The sequence below is a fragment of the Colossoma macropomum genome, unplaced genomic scaffold (assembly GCF_904425465.1).
Source record: "Colossoma macropomum unplaced genomic scaffold, Colossoma_macropomum, whole genome shotgun sequence".
NCBI lineage: Eukaryota > Metazoa > Chordata > Actinopteri > Characiformes > Serrasalmidae > Colossoma > Colossoma macropomum.
The window spans coordinates 15145599-15163699 of record NW_023494801.1 but is presented as its reverse complement, the minus strand read 5'-3'; the positions used below and the strand labels follow the sequence as shown (position 1 = coordinate 15163699).

Sequence of the window (18101 nt, the reverse complement as noted above, 5' to 3'; positions counted from 1 at the left end):
TGCAAACAGGTAAAATGCATCCTAACCGTACCTTCAGCATGTGAATAGCTAAATATAGCACAGAAAAAAAAAACTCATCAATGGGGAGAAATGATGAACAATAAGTAAAATACGACATGAGTAATGGAAACCAACGTCACTATGAATTCTAGGAAGCTCCACCCACTGCATTACATCATTTGTATTATTTCAGACTTTCTAAGTTTCTGCTGAGTGAGGAAGTATTATACTTGAAAACTGACAATCATATTTGACAACTGAATTTTTAGATCCACAAAATCAATATCGGTATCGGTCACGAAGATTTCTTATCGGTCAGGTCCTAATAAACGAGAAGGAGAGTTTTCTTCTTTCTTGCTTGTTCAGCACAGATGGCAACTTGCACATAATCACAGTAATCAACAGGTTGTCAGGTCCACTAGGACAGCCACAGTCATTACTGCCTAATCTCCAGAGCTTTATTTCGGGAGCCGCCGCGCTGCCTCCCACACAGAGGAAAACGAATGCTCCCCAATACTACAGAACTGCAGTGGAGGAGATTAAAAAAAAAACCCTACTCAATTGGATTTTATGGTCTCCGTGGCTGCAGTGTGTTTAGCAACACCATAGCTGATGCTGACAGACAACCCTGAGCTCGTGCTCACTCAGCTGGCTATTAACAGGGTGTATTTTTACCATATCAGGGGTATTTGTGGTTCAAGCGTCAGTATGACTCGAGGCAACATGCGTTTCTCACCCGCTGTGTGTGTTTGTGTGATTCTGTGAAGTCTCACGCTCAGGAAGGAGACAGGCTGATGTGTTTACGTAACTGTTCCTTCCCTGGGAACAACATGTGTGTCACAGATAAGAGAGCAATGGTCACACACGTACACATAAATGATGCACAGACACACATGCCTCGGTGCGACACGCTGACCTTAAGGCCATTCGATTCCTCATACATTTCTCCACTAGGAGTTCAACTCAGGAGCAAACTATTAAAGGGTCAACATCACAGAAAACCAAATTTCTGTCTCTTTGTTTTTGGAAGTAAATGATTTGAAGTAATATGCAAACACTGTTAAAGTTTCAAACCACATGGTTCACTGCTCAGTTCCTACAGCCCATATAAGTTGCAAAAACAGCCTGTTTCTGTGGGGCCATGAGAACCAAGCTATCCACCTATTCAGCCTATATAAGTTTAGTTTCGCGTATTCGTTTTGAAAGATGTATCAGCTCTGGGTGCTTTTGAATGATGCACAGTAAAGCACAGCCAGAGAACAGAGCTCTTTATATCAGTCTTAAAGGTTTTTTTGGTGCATAAACCATACAAATTTTATAAAAGGACCTCAAGGGAAAAAGAATTACAGGGAAAATGTAGAACATGGACCCTTTAAATGTAGCTCTACTCTTCAGTTTCCTGACGATTACATAGCTTCTGCCCAACGTGAGAGTCCATTATCTGACGTGACACAGGCGTATCAACCCTCAATTCGGTTTACCTGGATGTAGTCTAACACAGTTCTCCACATGAACTGTGGCCAGTTAACATCAGTAATACTTCAGTGGTCAGATTTGTTTTCACTTTATGGTTTATTAGACTTAAAAATCTGATCTGACTGCTAAGAGGTGGGTGGGATACTGATTTATGTTGAATTCTTTTGTTTTATGCTGTACATGGACAAAACAGATATTGCCTCATGTGAAAAACAAGCCAGTAAGATAAAGGATCACACACCAGAATAAAAAAAGTGTTTTGCTGCAATAACCAAAAATGTCTAACATAACTTATATTGGCGCTCAGACATACAGCACAAGGCTCTAGACACAAGAATGCATTAGCAAAGACGTCTGCACCTCTACCTCACCTTGCAGATGACGTGACATCGTCAGAGGCTTTTCACCATGTCAGCTCATCACAGAATACAGTCTGACTTTCACTCTGTCTGTCTTTGACTTTGACTGTATTTGTATTTAACTATGTGAAAGTTGTTTAACCCCTTAAAGCTCTAGGATTATTATATACTAAGGCTTATAATTCAGTAACTATGGAAACTTCAATGCAAACTGGCTGAGCTATTCTTGGGTTATAGAATTGTGTAGTAATACTTTGGCTATTTAAGGGGTTAACTGTCAAATAAAGTAAAAATACATTCCTGATGCTGTTCTAAATAGTATGATTATCAGACAGGTAACTCACAGAAAACTGGACAAACTGCTGCTGTTGCAAATGAGTCAACTTATTTACAGTTTAGAGGGTGTGAATATAAGGCTCACTGTCTCTAGAGGTTGATACCTAAAAGAATTAGCAGTTAGCGTTCTCTTCTAAGTGTGCTGAGCTGTCTAATGATGTTGCATTAACGGCGGTTTTTATTTTTATTTGGTTTTTAATTTCGGTTTTGATTTCAGTTTCAGTCAGTTTTAGAGGTGCATTAAGAGATATAGTTTTGTTTTTATTCCCTAAAAATTTAAAGGTTTTGGTTCAGTTTTTATTTTCTTTCTGTTTTAGTGTTAATTTTTAGTATTATGATGGACACCGTGTTAGCAGATATTTGAAAATCAACACTTCAGTACACTGAGCTCCAGCTTCCCTTACAGAGGGCCAAACAGAGAAGACACACACTTCTAAACTCTCTTTCACGCACTAAAAAAAACAAAAACTACAGTTATTTCTTAGTAACCCTAATTCATTTTACTGACACACTTAAAAAAATTCTTCAAGGGTTTATTAGTAAAGGCAGTGGTTCTTTATAGAACCATGAGTCCCAGACGGAGCCTTTTCATGCTCAAACGGTTCCTTTGCATGCTGAAATTGTTCTTCACATTGACGGAGACTATGTTGTGTATGTGTTCTATGTAGTCCACCAACAAGTGAAATTGTTATGATGTCAAGCTTGCCACAATAGAAGAACCCTTTTTGGTGCTATATAGAACCATTTTCAAAAATGTTGTATAAAGAACTATACAAAACATTCCACATCAATCTGAAGAACCATTTCACCACACAAGCATTTAAGCATGAAATGGTTCTATATAAAAACCAGTGCCTTTACTGAAGAACTCTTGAAGAACCATCTTTAAGTGTGTAGTTTTGCAGTAGACATTATAGTTTTGATTTAGTTTTCATGTTTTTGAAAGCTTTTTTTTTTTTCAAAAAAGAAAATATCATCTTTAAGTTTGTTCCCTATAGAGGAATGTATTTTCATTTAGAAAAGCAACAAAATGAAATTGGGAGTGATTACACTTTTGCATACAATGACATAAATGAGGCAGTTCAAAATCTGGTGGCTTGTAATTTTTACCATTTATAAAAATGATGAAAAAATACACTGAAAATGTGGAAACACTTTTAGTTACATTTTATACTTACTGTATAATAGAATTACTGATGAATAAGTCTTAAGATTAATATCTGAATAATAAGATGAGGGTTCAAGAAATTAAAATGCACTCAAACCACTTCATATTGGTTTAAGGCCTACGCAAGGCTGATACTGTGGTAACTGAAATATTGCTTCTAAACTAAGGAATGGAGCAGGCCGTCAACCTGCACTGCGCAGTGCACAACCCCCGTAAATCTGATTAATCTCTAAAAGAGCTCAGATATTATATGACCATAAATCACTCTTAACGATGACTGTGAACAGTGCAAAAAATGTCCAGCTGAGAGCAGCACCCCCACAATATTTTTCACTTCAGCATCATCTCAAAATATGCTATGATGGATCATTAGATTTTAAATGAGCAATCTTCTTTGTTTAATGTACTGTTCTGTTTTTCATAACCTCATTCTCTCTTGTAATAGATCACATATTTTGATTAGAAGGAGGGTAATGCCTTCTCTTCAGTCAAAATAATGATAAAAGTCACACCCCTTGTAAAACTGCCTTCTCCAACGCCCCTTTCTATGTTCTTTGTATTACAGTCATTCGGTGATGTCACTTAAGATGTCTGTTTTCAGTGCTTTAATTCAACTATATTTGAGATTTACAAACCAAGGTGTCTTGGATGTATTTGAAGTTCTTCTCAACCTGGTGATGTAGAAATATAGGATTTCAATGCAGTTTCAAAGGCAATGCAGTGGAGCATTTAGCGCCTTGAACAGACTCGCCAACCTAGTTCAACCTTCAACTAGTTCAACTAATTCAACCTTCTGATTCAGTAAGTATTTAACATATTTTAATTACATATTTACGCAATTTTACACATGTAATCGGTCAACCAAGACATGTTTACTGACCAAATTATGCCTTATTAGTTTAGCGATGGACCTAAACTGCTAACCTTACGATGCTAAAGTTGCTAACAAACAATATAAGTAAACAGTCACCCAAATCTTTTTTCGGAAATGTTTTCCCAAAGGTTCTCTCATCCCACTCACAGCACATTCATGTCTTCATTGAGGTCACATAGGCTTGTTGTTGTGGTTCAGAGCACAGTATGACAGTAAAATATTAAAATAAACAAAACTTCACTGTGTAGCTGAACGCAATGAGCAACTGATTAAGACAAAAAGTGTTGTGCCAATTCTGATTCCCCCCTCAGAATTCTTGTTTTTTAATGTGTAAAGCATGAGGATGTGAGTTTGGAACTCTGGCCCAGTAGTCTGACGTTTCTCCAGCAGGGGGTGCAATGAGTACGCAAGCTGCTTTAGTGTTCGACATATAGAGAAGAAACAGCCACAAACCTCAGCAGGAACCAGTGATGCACTTTGCAGTAATAACTTTCAAAACTGAGGTAAAAATGTTTATTACCAAAAGATATTGAGTTCCTCAGTATTATGTAATTTCCATTAAAAAATAATTAAAACAGTTCCTTCTAAAAAAGCATGCAAGTGAGAGAGCATATAAAACACAACTGCAGAGAGCCATGTTTGTATGTTTCACAGTTGATCTGTTGTTCAAACTGTTTAAGCACGTCTGCGCTGACCAGCGTAGGACAGTAAAGGTAAAAAAAAGTGCTTTTAATAAACATTTTTCATTATTATTGCCATTCAAATTAATATATAAGTGCTAGATGACAGGTAATTGTAGGCCAGTGCTTTGCAGCCTTTTGTCTCTTTCAAAAGGCTCTTTTATATATAAATATATATATAAGTGTGTGTAATGATTTCTATGTTTTCTTATTTGAGTGGTGGGTCATTCCCAGCACTGCAGTGACACTGATGTGGTGGTAGCGTGTTAGTGTGTAATGCGCTGGTATCAGTGGATCAGACAGAGCAGTGCTACTGGAGTATTTAAACACCTCAGTGTCACTGTTGGACTGAGAATAGTCCACCCACTAAAAATATCCAGTCTTTGAAGAACAGGGTGAAAGGGGGCTAATAAACTATGCAGAGAAACAGACGGACTACAATACGTAATTGTAGAACTACAAAGCATATCTTTGAAAAGTGGAGCTGATAGACAGTGAGTGTAGATACAAGGAGGAGTATTTAATGAAGTGCTTTGTGAATATTTTAATATATATAAATGATAGTACATACATACATATATATACATATGTATATGTATGTATGTATGTATGTACTATCATTTGATCACTGCTTATACCAATATGTGTCCCTCAAATCCACATAACAGGAGTCTGATTCAGTGATACTGCACATGCAAACCAGATAAACAGACACATTTTCCTTAATGCCTTATACAAAAAACATGACATTAGAAGCAGTAATGTACATATATTTCTATATGCCTGAGGCAGCAATCAGAGGAGATGATCCAGCACAAGGTGATGTATGAAATACTGCATGAACTCACGTGTATGTGTGAGTGTATGTGAACAGAGGAAGCCAGAGAATATGGGAGAGTGGAAGCAAAGTTATTGCACACGTGAGGTGTTTTTTAAAAGCCTTTCTCTCTCGCTGTGCAGCCAGACTAGGGCTACATTAGCATACACATGGGATAGAATAGGAATGCTTCTGTCTTCCAGACCCTGGGCAAAGCTCTCTGCTCCAGTCTTTATTGCCCTGGGGGGGAAACCTTACATAACACAAGACGTAGCCCAATTAATAAGAGTATAAAGAGATTGTGAAATGAGACGGCATTATGGTATTTAACCATGGTGGTCAGAAATGAGTCTGTAACAGCCGCCGTTGTTCGCCTAGCACGTTTAATCAGGACAGTGGTTCAGCTGTGAGGCTATGGCAGCAGGCAGCCTTGAGAGGGGCAGCTAAGGCAAGAACACTCTGCCATAACACAACCCCGAAGGACAAGAGAGTTGCCTAAGTTGCTGCGTTCTCAGGCTTTGTAACGGGAACTATTTAATGAAACTGAACTCGATATCTTCTCTACCTACTCTAATTAAACACTGTTATCTGTTAATACTGCTATTTTTTCTACATTTTCTACATTTTTCCTACATAAAATGCAGCATAAAGTGCTTTACAGAATATTTAAATAAAACAGCAAAACACAAAATAAAACAGTGTATGTAAAACAGTGTTTGTCTTGTATGTTATTTCTTTGTCCCATGAAGCCCATGCTTGTATATACTTTACATGGTCTGTATTGTTTTGTACTGTAATTCATCTTTACATGACTGTTTCCAACCTCTTTATCCTCTATAAGTTGCTACTGTGACTTGAACCCCTTAAAATCCCAGGCTTATTACAACCTAAAGCATATTATCTATTAACTACATAGACTACAATGCAAACTGGCTTAGTTATTCTTAGGGTATAGAAATGTGTAGTAACCCTTTTGGTGGGTCCTGGCTGTTTAAAGTTAAGACTGATATATGTAAATTACCTCTGCTCTGATTGTCTGCCCTGTATTGTGCCTCATTCAAAAAGCAGCCCTGGCAGAAACACTCCTTATAACTTCAAAATGATTAGCCAAAGTCAAACTGCTATTGGCTGAAAAGGTGGATATACGTAAATACACTGTTTTTTTACACCACATAAACACTGAGTTCAAAACATTTATATGAGGAACACGAAGACTTTAAAGTGAATAATATGTTTTGAAATTATTTGTTAACTGTTATCAGTTAATTGTTAATTGATAACGTTAGCTTCGTGCAACTGTATGCAAACGTTTGAACACCCCAGTCAGATTCCATATTTTGTTGATTTTCTAAGTGAAATACTCTCTAGTAAAGAAGCCTAAATATGGCATTTACATGTTATATGCTCCGTAACCTACAGGCCACATTTAATGTTTTTTTTTTCCTCAATATGTAAAATTCAGAAAACTGTGCTTTAAATTGTTCAGAAGTATGTGCTGTAGAGTACGTGCAACTGATGTGTAGAGTAATTTGCCCAGGGGGGCCCAAATTTTCCCATCAAACTAAATATCCTTTTTGCCAAATTAGTAAGGAAAATTCAGTTTTCTGTAATATGAAAAATATGAACAGGAATAACTAATTAAAATATAAAACTAAATAAAAATGTTTTAGCTGTTTTTAAAACTAGAAACATCTATGGACACCTGATGTACATTGTAAGTGAAATGTTTCACATATTTGCCCTTTTACATGCACCTCCCATTAGAACTGAACTGTATGATGCAAGATAAAATTACACTCCGCTGGAGAGCAGTAGGTCACCCTGTATTTATTTCTCTTTGCCTCAGCTGGACCTGTCCGTAGTGCTGAATGTCTGCCAGCACAGGTGCAGGATGAGTGTCACCTTCACTCTCCATGGTGCTGAAACTCTGCACAGGTATTTCTGCAGCACAACAGGGGAGCCTGCTGGCGCATGACCGCTGAAATCCCATTGTGCGTGCCTGACAGAGTCCACTGAGAGCCACACGTGACCCGCAGTTATGAGGTCAACCAGTTAAGCGCTATCAGGACCACAATTAGTATTGATCTGTTTTGGAGAATGGCATGATGGGAACACAGCATGCTCACATCTAAATCACCTCTCAGCTCCACACGGAGAAAAAACAAATACAGAAACCAATCTATAGCTTTCAGTTACCAAGAGAGTCCATTCGATATGAGCCGCTACAGCCCCAAGAACCGCGGTGCTGATGGATTATGGCAGTAGTATAGTGTTGTTTCTCCAGCAATCTGATCAATTTGTGCTCTTAGAGATGAATGTTGTTTGGCATATTTATTGAAATTCACTGGCATTTCCCAATGAATGTCACTGGACTTTAGCAGCAGCAGTCCATTATTAAACTTCCAGAGAAACACATTCATTTTATTTCCGTTCATTTTATTATGCCGTTCAAAGTTCCTGCACAGTTCCTTCGACTTTCATATTAGTGTCATAAGAACTTCTTGTCATTCGCTCTCACGGTTCTTATTAACAGTCTGTTATACTTCAGTGTGTTTGACCCGCTTCTATTTTCCTGTCTTATTTCAGGCCATCTTGTGTTAGACATCCTGTGATATAATGGTTATTGCTAATTTAAACACAGTGAGTCAGATTACACAATTGTAAAGTAAAGAAAAAGTCATGAGAGACCCCCCTATCCTTGGTAAAATCAATGTAATGCAGAGTCTCAGGTGCCTTTTTCTTTTATACAATGGCCACAGTATAAAATGTGAACATATACACCCATTTTCTGTCAAATATTTGTTAGAATTATTGCTTATCACAATAAAAACTGGATTATTGTTCTGCAAGGTCTAAACAGTTTTTAAACTCCTCGACCAGATTTTTAGCCTTTTATTTTTAAAAGTAAACCATGAAAAACATTAGAAAAAGTTGAGAGAAAAATAATTAATGGTTAATTTTGTTTAAAATGTTGTTGCTGACACTAGATCAGCTACAGCTGTGTAACCAGCTTTAAATGATTTTGCTGTTTACTAAACTATTTAATAAAGTAATTTACAAAGGATTATGAAAGAAAGAAAGGAAGGAAAAATAAGTAAATTAGACTGTGAGGGAAAAATGAGCAATCAAAAGTTTCATTTTGTCTAATACTCTGAGTAAACACCACTGGCCCCCCCCAGAAAACACTGGGCAAAAAGCCAGAGGGGTGCCAGCTTTGCCGTCAGTGGGCAAAGAGTGGCCTGTGATTCTCTTGCTATCTAGGCTGTATTGTGTTAGCATCACTTTCATTTTCTCACACTGACTTTAATGGTACGAATTCAGACAGGTTTCACCAAAAACACAAACATTTGAGTTTAAAGGCAAATGATTCAGTAAATACTTCAATTCAAGGCCTAATACTGAATATTAATGAGGAAGCAGTTTAGCCTATTAGCCTTTTAGCTGTCCTCCTGCTGTCTTTGTCAGCCCCTCAGTTTAAACAAAACCAGGTTCTAATTTCATTTAACAAATACACTTGATGGTCTAGATGTGCAGCATAACAGTCCATTTACAATGGTCAATCACATTTTGGGACCAGAACTATACGTTTTGTGTGAACTGTTTGAAACTCTATAAGGAGTTCAGTGGACAGTGGGAAGCACATGGCCTACACTGGAAAGCTGTAATAGTGCACTAAAAGTGTATTAAACCTTCAGTCTGAGACAGTCTTTAAGTAGAAAAGATGAATGAGTCAGTAAGTTGTAATGTGTTGACGCTTTACGGAAATGTCGCACAGGTTCTTTAACCCCTTAAATGGCCAGTTTTATTACACAATTCTATAACCTAAGAATAGCTCAGCAAGTTTGCATTGAAGTGCCTGCAGTTACTGAATACTAAGCCTTAGTATGTAGTAAGCCTGAGATTTTAAGGGGTTAATTTCCACCCACAAACATCTACAGCTCTGCAGTTCCAACAAGAGGTGATTAATTAGAAGGAGCTTGCAGTTTGTCAACAACAGAAGGCAAAAATCAAGCGAGTCTCCTGTCTCACCGTCAAGAAACAGAGAACACTCTCGAAGGCACAAAAGCAGTTGGAGTAAACAGGCAAGACCACAGGCAGGGCAGGTCTCTTTAATTCTGGGGTAACCTCATTTCCAAAGCTTGTAAAGCTGCGGGTCCAAAACCCAAACCAAGGACCCACAAGCTGTGCCCAGTGTCTTGATTCATACTCTTCAAAATAAAGGTCCTTCTTCTAAGAACCACATTTGTGAATGACTCACACTGCACCATGCTGCACCGTCTCTGGAACCATACGTTCTGTAAAGTTTGTCTTATTGTTGTGACCTTGGACAGGATTTAAAGAACCATTTAGGGAACCAAAATGGTTTCTCTGTGGCATTGCTCCAAAAAATTATTTCTGGCAACCTTTTTAAAAGTACATGGAGACAAATATGGCAACATAGTGCAGGCCTCCCAGCACACCATGATTCCATTCCATTTTATGGGAAATCTGATTTTACTCAAAAAGGACAGTATTGACATCATCAACATAATCCTATGTACTTGTTATGAAACTGACTTATCCATGCTCCACCCACAAATGCGTTCTTTTGCAGCAGTTGTTGAACAAGCTTTACAGAATGCTTTTATCAAAATATCTAAATGCAGATTAAGGTATTAATTTCAAATTATGTTTATTGTGTATGCAAGTGAAAGGTTACAGGATACAGCAGGAATCATTTGTTTGCTGTGCCATCAAGTTAATGTTAGCATGGTGCCAAAGGCCGTTTGATATATACTTTGTATATAATGTGTACTGTACAGGGGTGTAGCCATGGGTAGTCCTGGGGGGCCTGGGCCTACCACATTGATCATAGGCCTACCCAAACAAATAGGAACACAGTATTATTAAATCATCATATTAAACCAAATTTTTTAGTTTGTTTTTTGTAAGTGCTGTCAATGTGTTATGACCAATCAAATCATTATGCTCTCCAAGCGCTGCCTTTTTTTCTCAGCCCTCTGATCACAGCTTAGCAACTGTAGTTATCTACCATTGCCTCAAGCCTTTGGTTCATTATCAGCGCATCAGTGTTTAAATTTGAAGCTTCAGCTGTAGTTAAAAGACGTGACTGTGGCCTGTAGATACTGTTTTAAAGCGAATTCCACCAATTTTTCAGAAATTTCGCATACGAGATGTAAAAAAGTGGTTTGCTGTGAGATGGTTCATTGTAGAGAAACCTACAGACTCGGATTTCTTTACAGTGGCGTTTTCATAACCATTTCATGTAATTACTTTCTGTGAGGGATCTCTTAGAGGAATCAAACTCTTTAGACCTATCATCTCCCCATGTGAACAATTCTAAATGGTATGTTTCTCTAGAATGTAATGTTTCACATCAAACGAAGAAGAACCAATGCATCACTTTTTATATCATTTTAATACAGTTACACTACATAATTTGTTTTTTTGCTTAGCAATGTGCCACTCAAACAAAATCTCTGGGTCTTTCCTGGCCACCCCATTCTAAAAGCCAGCATGCTGTAAAGCTTGTCCAACCTCGCAAGTGTTGCCATGAAGGAAAGCATTTGTGAGCAGAGCATGGGTAGGTCACCTGGCCAAAATGGAGCAAGAGAATGTCTCTCTCTGACTCTCTCTCGTTATACATTTTTCCTCTATTGGTCCAGAGCCAAAAGTAAAGCCTGCCCTTTCCATCCAATCACTCTTTCACCCCTTATTTCAATTCTAAAGTGACCCTGGACCAGTAAAAATGCCATTCTGATTAAGCCAATGCACTGGCCCTAAAACAACGCAGCACACACACACTAAGGTGCAATAACAAAGAAACTCTGGTCAATCTCATTATAATCCAGATGACACTACCATGTCCTTGTCCTTGTCCAGAATGCTAAGGACTGGTGGCAGCTATAAGAGTGATTAGCTCTTGTCTCTGTCTCTCTTTCTCTCTCACACACACACACACAACATGCTATCTATCGCCACGGTAACATCAATTCTCAATCCTATTACTAGGCCAGTCATAGTAACAGATCGCCACTGACTCTCGCTTGTTATGGAGCATGTATATCACAGCGGCAGAGGAAGCAGCTTACAGCTGTTCACACACACTGAGAGAGAGAGCGAGAGAGAGAGAGAGACAAAGACATTACTGTTTAGCTAAGCTTCATTCTACTCCCTATTGCTTCAGACTAGGATTGGGCAATATTGCAATATAATATCTTTATTTTGATGGCTTAAGTCTTTATTAAATCATAGTTATTATATGTACTTCAAAAACAATGTAACCAATACCAACATAACAAATGAATATGTGAGTATTTTAATTATTTGGGTCAGGCCTGCTTAATACATGCTGCGTATTGTGAAAATGCCTTCAGGTTCCTAATGTTATAATGTTGCTGTATCTCCCACCCTTACTTCATGCTAGCATAGACCATCTAGTCTACTGCAGCATGAACACTGTAACACATATGGCTGACCTCTTGAACTGCGCCACATCTCATTAACTGCATTTGTGGGCAGGAGGGAGACGAGGAAAGCCCCTGCTGCGGCCTTTAAAACTGCTGCAGTCTAATCAGGTGGACCGCAGAGTCCACGGTTTTCTGGCCGTAACGTAAGCAGGAGTGTCTGCTGCGCTCCTCACATGGCACAATCCAATTGCCATGGCAGGGTTTACATAATAGAGCATTACGGAAAAGCCAAATTCCCTGATAATGAAGTGCTCAACCAGCTCAGGTCTGCATGCAGGCTCCACTGTCCACAGTGCTCTCTCCATCTCTCTATCTCTCTCTCTCTCTCTCTCTCTCTCTCTCACACACACACGCACACACACAGACACCAACACACATACAAAATGAGCGAAGGGGCAGAAAAACAGACAGCAGTGATTTTAGACTTAGGAATCAAGTGTAGATCCCTAATGTAATCTAAGGATGCACAATGATATCAGAATAGTAGCAATATTGACATTTAATCACTTTAAAAACATATATTGGTGGTGAGACACATTTAGATATTCCAAAAAAGGTATTTATTGTACTCTAGAGGAGCATGACATTTGGGTGGCTCTGGGTAAAAATGTATGCATTTTATTCATTTTACTGCATTTGAGACCCTCTAAAAATAGATATTACATATCTACATAATGCTAATCCACGTAGCAGTCCCAATTTCTGTATTTAATAAATGCTGACAGTACACCTCTGCAGATTACATCTGCAAAAATATCAGATATCAGCCCATATTTCCCATATCAGTGCATCCCAAGTATAAATCTCGTAGCATTTCTATACACAACATTTAATCATATTATCATATGAAATAGCTATCATATGAAACTCTCCTGACTTCATTATCATACATCACTGTTTGAGAATGCCAACTGGCCTTTACATTGTGGGAACATCCAGAATTGACCAACAGAAATGGACAAAATTACTTGGAATGTCTCGATTTTATCACAGCTATGCAGAACATGTTTACATTTAGCCAAAAACAAACAAACAATAAAAAACAACCATATCACATCAGAGTGCTTGGTAATCTAGACTAGGACACTTGACCTTGCATAAACGCCAGCTTTTGGACCAGAGTAATTTGCATATCCATGTCACTTCAGAGGTGAAGCTGCTGTTTTGGTGTTGCTGATATGCAGCATGCCCAGGAACACATTCAAGCCCTCTGTGGACCATTCAGCCCACCTTACCATTCTAACCAGGATCTCTCATGCTGGTCTTGCTAGAATATAGGGTACAGCTCAACCTTATCGGTCTAGCTCAACCTTAACCCTCCTTCATGGACCTGTCGGTCCAAACGTCCATTCCTGAATCCTGTGTCTTATTCAGGGCTGTCATGATTACTCAATTTCAAACCAATTACTTAAAAATGTACATTCTTGATTAATCGGCTTAGTGGTTCTGCTTGCGTCTGTTGGACACCGTTGGATTGGTGTGCTTAGTAGTATGTGGACATACGAAGAAGCTTACACTTTACACTTACACGACTAGTACAGCATGGGCTCAACAGACCACACTGCAGACATGCAGCTAACCCCCCACCCCCTTCCCCCTCTTACTGCATACTGCCTGCCTGCTCCTCTTTTGCTGGACTGCAGGGTAGAACACAGAACCTACACAAGCAGATGCTCCCAAAGTGGAACACGAGGGTCAGGCCTCGGTGCCAAGGGGGTGTTCTCATTCTCAGCAGTTCTGCCAGTGAGTCCTAAGAACGGCGTGGGCCAGTGACCCCTCTGGGGAGCAAACACCAATGCTGTGTCCAGCACACAGACAGACAGACATGTTATGCAACACGGCCGATGTGGGATCTCACATGCAAACCACACACAGTAACAGAGCAGGATCTGGTCTCTGAAATGTCTCACTGCTGACCCACCACTGACTTCATAAGGCTGTGGAGGAAGTTTTAAGCATTTATGCACGTTCTTCCCTTCCTGTCATCCCAAATGGGCTGTGAATGTTGTGGAGGACAAGCATAGGGTCTCTCACACGACATTCCACTGCATACAAGACTGCATACAGATAGACAAAATGACTTTCTCTCCCAGTGAATGGAAAACACATCATGGATTAGAACCCTACCGTTCTAGATGTAAGCCAAATCAAGAGAACTGATTTGTACACGTTCTGCGTCGACTGACACTCACCTGAGTCAAAATGTGAGCTGAAAGCGAAGCTGGGGTTGAGAAAAGCTGAGGACATGGCTACCACGAACACCGACGATGTCATCGTCCCTCGGAAGGCTTTAGCTGCACCGCACTGTCATGCAAATTCTGCGCTAGGAACGAACGAACGGTGCCGTGTTAAGGAAGGGAAGGAAGCAGGAGAGCAGTCAGACGCAGCATTTCACTCCTCCGTGCTCAGCTCGCCTCGGCATTCTGGTAAGAACGCATCAGCAGCGCTGGATTAAACGCGCAGATGCTGGAAATCACCGCCGCGCGCTCTGGTTTCTGCCCTCAGTCACTCGATTGACCTGAACAGCGGAGAATCCCGTGTCCATTACACTGCTGGTGTTGCGGTTCTTCTCCGGAGAGGCTCCTCAATCAACGTGATGCTGCTGCTGTTCCTGAGCCGCTCTCCCTCCCGCCCCCCCGCCTGCCCCTGCACCAAGCCTCTGGCGAGCATCCAGTCAGTCCAACCACAAAACAACTCCTCTCTATGAATCTTTCATCGCTCCGAACGAGGACATTTAATCTGAGACACGCGCGCAATTCAGCCACTGTGTCTTTTCATCGGTCAATTAATAACCTCTCATATAGAGGGTGTAATAAAGTGGATGGCAGTGCAGAATTTAGTAATGTGCTTTTTTGCGGCTTTGGCGCCATCTGTCAGCAGAAGCGTGAACTGCAGGCTACTGTTCGGTGCTTGTGTCTATAATGCGATTACCGGATACGAGACCCTCAGGGAATCTCTGTCGTAACGTAGTTTGATATCTGTGAATTCCTCAATCTGTATATGGTAATTAAGAGGTTCAGGTAGCTTTCAGGTAAAATGAATAACACTTTATTTGAAGTGGTCCGTTGTAGATGATTAATAAACTCTTAACAGATTATCAGTAACACATCAACAACATATCAGTGAAGCAGCAGTAGTGAAGCGTCTAAATACATTGAAGCATTCATATATATCTTGTAGATGTACTGTTGATGCATTACTTACTTTAAGTAGATGAATTGTTAATGTGTTACTTCCATTATGCAAAACCCAACCTTACCCTAAACCAAATCCTAACCCTGGCCCTAATCCCAACCCTAACCTTAAACTCAACCCAACGACTAATTCTAACCTTAACCTCAACCCAAAACCTAATCCCAACCCTAATCCTGGCCCTAATGTTAACTCAAACCTTAACGTCAACCCAAAACCTAATCCTAACCCTCATATCACTACTGTTGGAAGAAAACCTCATATCTCCATTTTTGTCATTTTTCAGTTTTTGACATAATTTAAAAAATCCTGTTGGCCTTTACATTGTGTATAAGTTTCATGATGAATGGACCAAAAGAAACATACCAAAATGACTTGGGAAAAAAAAGTCTGGTTCCATTGACGTACATTAAAAGTACAGTATGTTTTTTCCTTCTCCTGTAAAGTTACCATTTTGGAGATATAAGGTTTTATTCTGACAACAGCAATATGTTTCTGACATGTCAGGGTCTATTGAGTGTTTGTTTCATCTAAAAGGACCACTCAAAATAAAGTGTCACCAAAGTTAATATCAAATTTGTAGAAATGTTATTCCCTTAATATACCCTCAATATTGAGACTTACAAAAATTGAGAAAATATAATTTTTGGGCTGTCAAATGTCACTATGACCATGTCACCTACACTCTTACAAATGATGGTCCTTCAAGGGTTCTTTAGTAAAGAAAATGGTTCTATATAGAACCATGAACACTCAAAGAACCTTTTGCATGATTAAAGGGTTCTTTGCATTGTGAAACGTTCTTCAGACTGATGAGAATGGGCTGTAGATGGTTCTGTATAGAACCTTTTTTGAAAAGGGTTTTATATGGCACCAAAATTCTTCTATTGTTGCAATGCCAAGCTTGTAATAATAGAAGAACACTTTTTGGTGCTATATAGAATTATTTTCTTTACTAAAGAATCCTTGATCTTTTTAACATATGTAGACTACTAAACATCTAAGCGCAACTACAGAACAAAATCACACTGTATTTGGTTGCACAAACTAAGAATGTATGTATTATCTGTGCATTTGAATAATATATTTAGGGCCTGAAGAGACCTTCAACTTGAATAGGTGGATATATGTAAATATGTTTCTGTGATCACATTCAAAACAGGCTGTTTTTGCTGCTTAGTTTCCAGATATGGACTGTATGAACTGGGGCATGGATTATACATTTTGAAACTTTTACAATGTTTATGTGCTTTTATGTAAAAAAGGAAGAAAAATCATGTTTCCTTTATATGCGCCCATCTGTTGAAGCAGTAGTTAAATCAAACTACTGAAGCTGTGATGATTCTGCCTGGAAAAAAACTCTCCAGCGCTCACAGGATGACAGCTGAACAACTGCAGGAGTTGGGGCCATCAGAGATCCACTGCAGTTCTATATGTACTTTAGTATGCTTTTGACCTGGTATGCTTGAACATCTATTCAAGTTGATTTTTGGAAAGGTGCTGTGATCACTGTAAACAGTGTATTATGCAGGACTAAGAATCCTCTGCTGTTACTGGAAGTTCACTAATGCATACTGGAAGTTCACTAATGTTCAGGGAAAGTAATCAAACATAGCTAACAAGTAGGGCCTTCCACTGTTTTTTAAGAAAACATGTAGTATTTGAATATCCCAAAGAGGAACCATACTATTACATTGTGTTATCAGGGCTGTACAATGCAACAATATTGTAGTGACCTGCTACTGGCTGGTGTTGGCTCCAACAAGCTGGGGAGGCCTCGTGGTAAGCATGCCCTAGTAAAAGGGACTAGATGTTGTGTAAACATCATTGTATGTCAGTTTAGGTACGTGTATGTGTTAATGTGTCAATCTGTGTCAGGAAGTGGCCTTATTGTGTGGGTATTTGTGTAGGATGGTCATTGAGAGAAATGTGTAGCTAGAGGTTGCCTCCCCTATGAGGTTGGTGTTCTGCTGTGCCTTTTCTGCTGGTGTGTCATAAAAGAGCACTTTCTTGCAGCATCATGGTTACCCTCGTGTTTTATTCTTTGCTGATGCCACAATACTGTCACACATGCTTGGAGGAATTAATACAGAAATAGACTGTTGTGTACATCTTCATTCAACTAACAAGTCCAAGTACCCATAGAAGTCATAATCAGTCATTCATAGTTAATCATTTGTAAGCTAATTTATCTGTGTGATATGTGCAATATCAGAGCTGGTTTAAGTGGAGCCTGACCACTTCCTGTTCTCATGTTAAATCAAAAACATCTATGAGGGCATCCGTGAGTGAGTCCTGAACAAATAGGGGTGAATGGAGCTAAATAGCTAAAAAGAAAAAGTTAAAATAGTCACCACTTGTCCATGTCCTTCCTTTAATTTCAGAAAGTAGAAGGATGTATTTTACTAAAAAAATCAAGGAAAACTTGCCTGCATAGTTCCTTTTTTCTACATCAAACTGGTTTTGGGCAACAGGACGCTAGGATCACTGCTATGGAGTGCTGATTTGTTGGCGAGTAGAGCAGCGTATTGGTTTAGCGAATCAGTTTGGAGCCACCGAATGTACATGAGGACCATTATAAAGTCCTGTAAATAGAATTCAAAAGCACTGATAAAAAATAAAAGCAGTGTTAAAATGTTTTATGCTGTTCTGTGTTCAGGAAACAAATGTATTCTTTAAAATTAAAAGAAAATGTATAAGCATTTGCAAACTATGGCTCCATAATAATC

General features: G+C 39.1%; 1 protein-coding gene across 2 annotated transcripts in view; it reads right to left on the bottom strand.

Moving 5' to 3' along the window:
• Window positions 1-14956, bottom strand: part of aatka (apoptosis-associated tyrosine kinase a) — a 61403-nt gene extending 46447 nt beyond the window's left edge. For both annotated transcript variants that reach the window (XM_036590062.1, XM_036590063.1), the window contains exon 1: window positions 14373-14956. In XM_036590062.1, the coding sequence (XP_036445955.1) occupies window positions 14373-14454 (82 nt within the window). In that variant the 5' untranslated portion in view covers window positions 14455-14956. The remainder of the gene's footprint in view (window positions 1-14372) is intronic.
• Window positions 14957-18101: the final 3145 nt, after the last annotated feature.